The following is an 11,056-nucleotide window of genomic DNA, read 5'->3' as shown; positions in this document are numbered from 1 at the left end:
GTTTCTGCTATGCTGTTAGGATGCATGTGGTCTTATTGTGATTTGCTTTAGATTCCTATAGATACATGGCTACATTCTGTCATTTGCATCTCTCACTTTGTCCATATCATGATTATCTCAATACTCCTTGAAATATCTTGCAGATTAACAACTTGAAAACATGTAAACTGCTGGTGGGAAATCATTGAGGACTTACTGCTTGAGCAATTTCTTTTTGAGAATAGCATGCAATTTATTGTGCCTTTTCCTGAATTGGCTTTGACAGCTTGAATGGAATCTCAGGTACCTCCTCCCATGAAAATTTGCTACCATGAATGCTGGAAGGCAGGAAGTTTATTGAAGGAAGAGTTAATTAGATTTCTTCCAGCCTAATCAAAATAAATATCCATGGATTGTATGAAAAGTGTTAATCATCTAAAAGATGCTAAAATGATAACTATCTGAAGTATGGAAAGATGAAACCACAGGTCCCTGACATCCCTGCTCTCTTTCTTGTTTTTGGCATTGGTCTTTGAATGCAATCTACCTAACTAAATATTGACAGGGTCATTCTTTTTTGTTTCAAGGCATACTTTCCCCTGGCTTTTAAAGTAGTGTTGCCCAAACTTTAAAGCAGTTTTCTCTATCCTGCTGCTCTTGTTAGCTGGCTTAGGGATTATGGAAGTGGGATTTCAACACACTTGAAGGCACCAGGTTGGGGTGGGACTACTTTAAAGTAACTATTGTCTTACAGTTGAGAAAAAGGGCAGACACAGAAGCTACACAGTTAGATATACGATCTTTCTTCCTGATGCTTAGTGTTCCTTTTGTGCAAACTGTAAAGATTTGCAGAGATACAGAGCCAATACGAGAACAACACTTGTCCTGAGAGAAGGTATGTAACCTACTCGCTCTTTCCCCACCCCCTTTTACTCCTGTGCACTTTTCTGGCAGACATCCTTGAGCATTGGAGACGGATGTGAGAGAATTTCAGTCCTCACTGGAAAACAAGCCAACTAAACATAACAGATTACATCAGCTCAGCCTTTTCAATTCCTGGATGGTAGCAGTGTGCTAATCCAAACTTCATCCTGGATTTCGCAAAGTAAAACAAGGGAGGCTGGCAAGAGGACAGATTGAGGAAACTGACGACGGCAGACCTTGTGGGCAAGAGGCTGTATAAAGCTCCAAAATTTGTAAGCTGATCTTCAGAACTTCCACACTGGGTGGTTCTTCACTCCTGCATCCCTGAGCAGAAGACATCTGACTGAACTTTTGCAACCTGTCATTGAGGACAGTGGAATTGGTCTTTCATCACACCAGGAGCCATGACCACTTTTCTGGTGCTCGCTCTTCTTCTGGTACCCATGCATGTCAGAGCTACCTGGAGCGCCAAGTATGCAGTAGATTGTCCGGAATCCTGTGACAGCAGTGAATGTAAAAACCCGCAGCATTGTAAGCGGACTGTGTTGGATGACTGTGGCTGTTGTAGGGTGTGTGCTGCAGCTCTGGGAGAAACTTGCTACCGGACAGTTGCAGGAATGGATGGTGTCAAATGTGGACCCGGACTGAAGTGCCAATTTTTTTCGGAAGAAGATGATTTTGGAGATGAGTTTGGTATCTGCAAAGGTAAAGAATGGTCATTGGATAACATTATCTATCATGATAATTAATAGTCAATGTATAGCTTTTGGAAATTGCTCCAATATATATAATTATCCTATTTATCCTATGCTGAAGTAGGAAAAAGTAGTTATTGATGGTATTCATATACCTAGCAACAGGTATCTTCGTTTTACCAGCGGCTGTAAAATGGTTCATAATTTCTCTGCTTAGCAGACTGGAAAAGAATTGCCTAAAGTAGCCAAGACAATGAGCATTTAATCCTAATTCTACTGGCACTCTATTACCCACGGGGAAATATGCAAATATTGCCTGGGAAATTTATAAAATTATTTCAAAAGTGCCTAGGCCAATATTATTTCCCAGAGATATATAATGAATGTTATATGTGCTGCCATCAAGAGAAGAACACCTGCATTTTATAACATGGATATAAACTTTGGAAGGAAGGAATAGATATGGTGATTGTATACCAAACAATCCCAATAGTTCCCTTTTACAATATTTTCAAAACAGTGGATGTGAGGTTTTGAGGTTCTTAATAATATTCCCTTGTCCCCTATCCAAATTTAAAATATATTTGCTGTTGCAGTTAGAAATGCAGTCCTATTAAAACAGACATTTTATGGAATATATTATTGCAGAGGTATACTATGAGTGAAGTGATTTTTGTGGTTTTTAAGAAAGGAGAAGATAAGCTAAACATTCTGACATAATAAATAGTTTCAATTTATTCCATATATAACTTCAGTGACATCACTTATTTACAAATAGTAATACAACTCTACTCTGCACACCTTTCTTACTTTTTCTGATGTTCATTTGGAGTATGTCCTACACTATTTTGTTCAATGCAGTTTACTTCCAAGTGAGTATCTGCAGACTTTCAACATTAAAGTCCAAACACAGTTATTGGAGAATAATTTTCTTCAATAATTAGTTTATTTATTTATTTATTTATTTATTTTAATTCCATTTATATCCCGCCCTTCTCCGAAGACTCAGGGCGGCTTACAAACTTAGCAGTAGCCTTCATTCTATGTATATGCCTGCTTATTAGGGCTTTCACACACACCCCAAGCGGCATTATTACAAAGTCAGCTTAATTGCCCCCAACAATCTGGGTCCTCATTTTACCTACCTCGGAAGGATGGAAGGCTGAGTCAACCTTGAGCCTGGTGGGATGCGAACCTGCACTAATTGCAGTTTGATCATCAATCAGTTTGATCACTTTTTAAAAAGTGTTCAAAGCATTTGTGGTATCTCACCAAAGAAACACCTTGGACTGCTGGGCATTTTAACTTGTTAACCAGAAAAAGAGAGGGGGGGACCCCCTTCTTACAAAAGCAAACTAAATAAAGATAGAGCATGGCGGGTGCCCACCGGGCACAGAATGCAAAATAAAAACTGGAAAAGGACATGGATAAAATAAATCTCAGAGGCGTCTAACTCAGAACAGCAACCTCTGAACCCACATCTTGTTGTTCAATAAATAAACAAGGCTACCAGGAAGATTTTAAACTCCCACTAGAGGATTAATAATGTTGATATACTCCCCTTCTCCTTTAAAATATGTGGGGAGATAATAAGGATCCTTCAGATGCAAGGTTCTAAAATATATCATAGTCATTTGAATGTTTTTACAGAGTTTTTCTTGACTGTTAAGAACAATTTATGCAACTATCAGGACACTGCCAATAGGAAGTAAGAGAATGAGATGCTTCTGTAATCCAAAATAAACATTCTGAACATTCTTTCTCTCTCCACTTTCCTCTGACAGAATATAATTTTCTATCTCCTGTCTAAACTGCTAAATGCAGCTCAATCTATTAATTAATTTATATACATAACCTGTAAATAGGTTATTAGCTCTTGCAAATATGGAGGTTTCTCCATATCCTTCTTCTAGTAGGAACAAAGAAAAAAAGATTTCTGTCATGCAAACAATCATTTTTGGTCATATAAGATGTAAGCTTGCACTGTAAACAGATAGACATATAAATCTGCTTTAAAGTATAACATGTTTTCTATATTTTTTTACAACTTCATAATACCAATGTTGATGATGATAGTATATCCTTCCTGCTTATATTAGTACCTAAAAGCTGGTTAATATATCATGTATTGCTGTGTCCTAAAGCAATTGACACTTTCCTACTAAACTGAATTATTTCATTTAAATAATTTGCATGACGGTAAAGGCCCACACATATTACAGTCATTAAAGGTTTTGATCCATCTAGATTCAAACGTCAATTTTAGATATTGATTCAAATCTCTTCAAGAAGAATGCTTTGGACGATCAACCTAAATATCTCACAAGGCTGTTAAAATAGTGAGAGACAGTAACTGCATAACCTTCATTTATATGCTTGGAACAAGCATGAATAACAATAAAACAAAATAACTGTTTTTTAAAGATACAGTATTGAGCAAAGTGTAGAATAATTTAATTTTACTAGAACAAAATCAACAAAACCATGGCTAGTAGTAACAATAGGACTGTCAGGTCAGAACTGCAAAAAGCCATGTGACCACCAGATGGGAGCAAAGAGACCCAGAAAATAAACCAATTGCTACCATCCAGTGGCTGTCTATATTTTTGCATTGGAGATAACCACTGTAGGTAAGAAGGAAAGGCCAGGGTTAAACATTGCTTTTCAGGTATACTCTCTAGCCTTGAGGGGAAAAAAAACCCCTCACACTCTTACAGTAATGTTAATCTATTAGAAGAAAAGGTGAAGTTCTAGAAGGCCATATCAAACCTCTAGATTAATCAACTAAATGGGGATGATGCACATTTTTGTAATACTTATACAATACAGATATTTTGGAACCTGAAGTGGAACAGAAAGTTCTGTCTTTCTTACATTCCAAAATCAAGAGGCAGCATACTCAAATTTAGCTAAATTAGTTTGTCAAGACCATAATAATACATTAGATAAGTAATAATTTGTCAAGACTTCCCAGCTCCCTCAGTCTGAATCATATTTACATTCAGCTGATTTTTTTTATTAAAAGTTGCTCTGGTAAATATTGCAACACTTTTTCTCTTAAAAAATTTAAATGAATAGCACAGGCATCCATTGGGCCCATGAGGATGGGGAGAAAATGTCAAGATGGCACCCATGGCCCTCTCCTCCTTTTTATTTGTGTCATGACACAGATGCCCCTGTAACAAGCATTGTTAAAGAGGCATTGCCCCTTATTTTTGTGTTAGCTAAATATTATGGAAACTCCCTTGGTGGTATCAACTGTTTAAACCCATGAAAAAAAAGCTGTCTTCAAAGGTGGCAGATACTTCCTTGTAGAGGTTTTAAGCAGAGGCTTAAGCAGAGATGAGGAAAGATTGCTATAGCCACAGATTTTGGCATCATGTAAAAATTGTATTAAATGACATCCAACCCCTTCTAGCTCATTGTAGGAAAGGATGTATCTTTTTTGAAAATGATATGGATGTACACATGAACATGCCATATGAAAACAAAGAATATGTTTATTATCTCAAGCTTCATTTATTTTTTCCTGCTATTTCAATATTAATACAGTCCCAGGTCCAGTGGGATTGTTCTAATATCACTCTGTTCAAACAAACTTCAAATGAAAAGAAAATATAGAGAAATAATGTGGGTAATAGCACTAGTCTTTGTACTGATTGATGTGGGCAATTTTTATACCTAGCCAACTTTATCAACTCCTCCCAAATTTATATTTTAAAAGGCTGAAATCTGGGATTAACCTCTTGGACGGGAAAAAGAATATAGAGTTGAAGAGAACATATTCATAGAAATTTTCAAGGAACAAAAATAATTTATTTGCAATCTTGGAAATTTAGGAAGATAAATATATGAACACTGCTATAATGAATGTTCAAGTTATTATATGATGAAGTCCTTAGACAAGCGTTCCTCATTTGTTATTCCCCATTTCTGTTGGAACACAACTCTCATAATTCCTAGAAAGATTGGTCCCTAGGAGTTCCAGGAATTGCACTTCAGTATTTCTGACAAAATATTCTTTTGAGAGAAAGAGGCCTTAAATGAAGAGGTGACATTTTATACTATCCAAGAATGAGCACTGTTGAATCTAGTGAGGTTTACTAAATAAACAGAAAATAAAAATAATTGTGAAATAATGGATTAGTTTGTAAAAATTGTGTATATTTGTGAGTGTGGATCTTTTGCATATTTTTTAAAGGAAATGCTATATTCGCTGTGATTTAAATCCATGATATACATGCCTATTCAGTAAATTCAAAGAGAGCAGAGGCGACTATATTTAGAGTTGCATTCATAACATTCTACTTAATTGTTTAATTATCAGATTTGCATGCTGCTGAATCTTTTAGACTCATGGTGGCTTGCAAAGTGCTGATGTAGAACAAAATGATTCTGCAATGTAATAAAAGTTTAAAGCATAGTAATGTGTCTATTCTTTTCTAATATTTTACTTGCAGAGTGTCCCTATGGTACTTATGGGTTGGATTGTCTAAGAACCTGCAGCTGTCCATCTGGCATTTGTGACAGAGTAACTGGAAAATGTGTAAAATTTTCTTTTTTCCAATTGGCTGCATCAAAACCTCCCCACCAACGAAAATTACTGCCACCTGCAGGTAAATCTAATTGCGTACATTTCTTAAGGGTATAAAGCATTAGAAGATTTGTCCATGCCAAGGGTATTCTCATTTGCAAATTGTATTGAATTAATTGAGCTGTGCATCACAATTGTATTATATGTACCCTAGCAAAGCTCCTGGTAGATAACAATCCCATGATGCTTTGCTTCAACCCTGGTAATTATTTATTGGCTCAGAATTCAATAAATGCATACAGAGAAGACTGTTGAAACTTAATAGGCATGAGGCATGAGCTTTAGTAATACTGTTGTAATCAAAGAACGAGTACTACTTCCGTGATTATTCTCGACCTCCCAACTCCTGCTGTGCTGCCTCGTTGTGACAGCAGGATATTCCTAGGAGGATGAGCAAAAAATTCTGGAGTGTATGGCAAAAATATATATTTTCCCAGCAAGGTCACCCAAGATGTTAAGGCCCTCCCATTTGCCCCGCTAAAGCTATATTGGCAACAGTGATTTAGGAAGATGATGGAGGCAAGTTATTACTTTACTAATACTGGCAAAGGCATCAAATCATACAGGCTTAAGTAAACCAGTTCTATATTTTTTACCAAGATAACCATACGGATAGAAACTCTAAGAGTCAGCAATGACTTGATGGCACATAATCAATTAAAATTGTCTGATCATCTGAATTAAATACTTTATTGAAGCACTGAGCATCGCATTTGAATATTAATATTTTGATTCATGGAAAACTTGGGAGATTTATATCATTACAAATTTGTTCTATAAAAATATTGACATTCCCATCTCTCTTACTTGAACATTACCCCTGAAATTACATGAGCAAATGTAAAATCAAATTCTCATGATTCAGTGCATAAGATTCCATGATTCAGCTCAGTTCCCATGATTCAGATCACTAAAGGGTTTAAGGGTTTCCCTGCCCAGCTGAGGCTGACTCATCTCTGATTCTCAGCCTAGGCAGGGGTTGGCAACCTTGCTGGCTCAGGAATTCTGGGAGTTGAAGTCCACGAGTCATAAAAGAGCCAAGGTTGCCTACCTCTGGCCTAGGGAGTCACTGTTGTCTGGGAGACGCTCTCATCATCATGTGGCCAGCATGAAAGAGCATCACATTGTGTTGAGAATGGACATGATATTTAAAGTTCTTGATTCAGACAAAAAGTTAGTTGAAAATCTGTATCTGGATTTTAAAAAAAAACTAATCCCCCGTTTTTTTCTCTTTTAAAATTTCAGAGAATGACATGGGATCTGGTGATGGTAATTCGGTAGAAGAGGATTTTGTGAAGGAAAAGGACATTCACTCTCCAATCATGAAATGGCTCAATCCTCGCTGATATTAGCTGATGTGGGTTAGATTTCTAACCCATGCTTTCTTCTAATAGTGAATGTTCAACAAACCACTTTAAAAACAGTAGATCTCTTGCAGAGGAAGTGGTAATTTTTTTAAAAGAAGACTCAGTTTATATATCTTTGGGAAAAGACTGAATTTCAGTAAGAAACTGTGTACAGTGTACATGATTTTTAGAAATATCCTCTGAACACTATATGTATCATGAATCCTTGAATGTAAAATATAGTTGGAACTTGCATATTGCTGGCGCTTACATATATATTGAAAAACATATTTTTTAACATTCTCAATTCTATATGTCCTGCATAAAATATTTATTCAGAAAAGAACTAAAAATAGTATGGGGAATAAAAATTAGTATATGTACTGTTGACTGAAATCCTAATTCCCGTAACAGAGTAACAATAATACAGGTAATAACTGTTGAATATGGAACCAGCCTTAATTCTGAATCCTATACGTATTATTTGCTAGCAAGTCCAATGAATACAGTAGGACATCCTTTTCTATTAAGCATTCAGAGAATTTACTTTATGGCCACAGTCTTATTCAGAGCTAAAACATAGACTAAAGAAGCATTTAACTGTTACCTTTTCGCTTTACCCACATTCAGTTCTTTTGACTCAGATACCAATAGGTCTCCTGTTCATCTCTGAGTTACTACTACTTTAGCACCATTAGCCTCAAAGATTAGTTCTCTTCTGTTGAAATCAAAGAAGATGGTAAACGTTTTAAGCATGAATGGTCTTAACAATTGCCTTCCTTATGGTAACTTATTTATGAAAATTAAATTGTGAAGGCTCTGTGTCTTATAATGTATTTATTGGGGTTAAATTCATGTTCCCTTTTGCAATCAATCAAATTTAGTCTGGCTTGAATTGTGCTGGCTTGAACTGTAAAGCTGAACTGTGTATCTGAAGATTGCAGCTCACAATAAGAGTGCCAATACAATCAACATTACAGAATTGCAAACACTTGCTCTCTAAGTTAATGGATCATTTGAAGGCTAATAAGATTTAAGGCTCCTTCAGGAATTCTGAGTTGCATAAAAAGAAGAAAATTGCTTGTATGGTTTGGTGGGCAGGATGAAAGAGTTTATTTAAATAGTGTTGTGAATATTTACATAAGTATAACTCTTTCGTTGTTTGCTTTGCCAAATATGAGGAATCCTGCAAAACTGTGTAACTAACTAACTGTTATTATAATATAAGACTGTATTTCTATAGTTGTTACTTCTAATGTAATTAATCCTTAATAAAATGGATAAACCTATTGCTTTCACATTCTGAGTTCTGTCCAGGTTTAATTTAATTTATTTAAATTAATTTAATTCAACATACAGTTTAACCTTGGGTATGCAAACTTGCTCCTTCATTCTGATATTTTTGCACCAAAGGCAAATATATAGTTCAGATGGAGCTATCAGACATCCAGAAAAAGGACGACATATTCTCCTTTTTGTCCCCATGTCCTCTGCCCAGAAGGCATAACCTTAAAGTCAAATACCGTCTGGCTTTTTGAGTGTCTTCTGTATAGTGTGGGGTGGATTTGGACTATTTTCACAACAGCAGCCATTCACACTTTCATGTACAGTATTGTGATCTTGTAAATTATCTGTTTATTTTTTCTTTTGTCCTTCCACAGACTCAACAGCCTAGATTTACATAATTTATTTCCTGATTCTAGCAATAAGCTTTAATCCAGCCCCTTCAAATCTATGATCAGTGTAGTCCCTAAACTTGTCGTATATTTCTTTGGTGAACTTTGAAAAGCACACTGTTATCAATTCTATATTATTATTATTAGCACATGTCTTTGAAAATAAATATTTGTTGGAAAAACATTGCAATTGAAAAACCAGTGTTTCTAAAACTGGAAAAAGTACTTTTGTATACATGTGGGCCTAATTTTTTTGGGGGGAAGGGGCATATTTTTGTCCTTCTCTCATTTGATCTCCTTTCCAATCTTACATCACAGGCAATCAGTACAGGTCAAAACATATACATTGGACAAAAGTAAACATCTAAGTATACAGGTTCTATGAAGTTATTTTCTACTTTGGGATTCGTCCATTAGATCAATTATGACCTATGGCTTAGTATATTAGCCCAGCTAATTATGATTAATCAAAACAATCATGGTTAATCAAACCATAGCACAGTGTGTTGTCTGAACTCAGTCCTTGTCTGATATGAACCTGAAATGTGTGAGCTTATAGGTAGCCAGTTGGGCTGTGGGAAAATGGGGCATCAGCATCTTAATTAATCATGTCAAGAATTCCTTGGAAGATCTACTCACATTGAGGTAGCAATAACAAGTAATACATGACACAGCCTTTTAATGGAACAGATGTCTTATTTTACAATCATTCAATCATTTGAGATGTGCTTATACATAAATGTGTGGAAATAGAAAGCCCATCTGTGCTAGTGAAGCATCACAAATATTTGATCACACTGTTCAAAATATTCTCTACATCCACCTTTATCAGATTTGGAGGTTTATATTATTCACTCTGTTGTAACTTGAAACATAGTACATGTACATGGTACTGAACATGATAACCAGAATTTTATATCAGGCAAGAAGGCACAATAGTATTTTTTTAAAAAGCCTAAAAATGTTAAAACTTGCAGACTAATGCATAGAATTATTTATTTTTTATTTTATTTTATTAGATTTATATACCGCCCTTTCCCGAAGGACTCAGGGCGGTTTACAGGGTATTTTAAAATCAAACCAATACAAAATACAAAAGTTAAAAAACAATTAAAAAAGATTAAATTATCCCTAAAAATAAAAACCCCAGTTAAAAATTCTCAGCCTGGGCCGGAGAGCTCAAAGAGCCAGGTCTTCAGGTCCCGGCGGAATGAACGAAGGTCAGGGGCAGTCCTAAGCTCCACGGGCAGCTGGTTCCAGAGGGCAGGCACACCCACAGAGAAGGCCCTCTCCCTGGGTGTTATCCGCCGGCAATCTTTTACCGGTGGCACCCTGAGAAGACCCTCCCTGTGTGAGCGCACTGGACGAAGGGAACTTGATGCTGGCAGCAGGTGTTCCCTCAAATAACCCGGACCCAAGCCATTCAGGGCTTTATAGGTCATTACCAGCACCTTGAATCTCACCCGGAGGGCAACTGGAAGCCAATGCAGCTTGTGGAGTAGAGGTGTTACATGGGAGTATCAGGAAACCCCCATCACAACTCACGCAGCCGCATTCTGCACCAGTTGAAGCCTCCGAGTGGTCCTCAAGGGCAGCCCCATGTAGAGAGCGTTGCAGTAGTCTAAACGGGAGGTCACGAGCGCATGAGTGACTGTGCGTAGGGCATCTCGGTCCAGGTAGGGTCGCAACTGGCGAACCAGGTGAACCTGGGCAAAAGCCCCCCTGGTCACGGCTCCTATATGGTCTTCCAAAGTGAGCCGTGAATCCAGGAGGACGCCCAAGTTGCGAGCCCTATCAACGGGGGGTAACACCTAACCCCCCATCGTTAAAGGTGGAATAGTT

The 11,056-nt window shown here is 36.9% G+C and overlaps 1 protein-coding gene across 1 annotated transcript; it reads left to right on the top strand.

The window, feature by feature from the left end:
• The first annotated feature begins 1,162 nt into the window (after window positions 1-1,162).
• On the top strand, window positions 1,163-8,663 carry ESM1 (endothelial cell specific molecule 1). The gene is made up of 3 exons (XM_081316546.1): window positions 1,163-1,608; window positions 6,059-6,214; window positions 7,438-8,663. Exons 1-3 carry the CDS (start codon window positions 1,308-1,310, stop codon window positions 7,536-7,538), a joined length of 558 nt encoding a protein of 185 aa, XP_081172672.1. The 5' UTR covers window positions 1,163-1,307; the 3' UTR covers window positions 7,539-8,663.
• The last annotated feature ends 2,393 nt before the right edge of the window (window positions 8,664-11,056 follow it).

This window comes from Vipera berus, assembly GCF_964194415.1.
Source record: "Vipera berus genome assembly, chromosome: 2".
NCBI classification, from domain to species: Eukaryota; Metazoa; Chordata; class Lepidosauria; order Squamata; family Viperidae; genus Vipera; species Vipera berus.
This window is presented reverse-complemented; position numbering and strand designations above follow the sequence as displayed.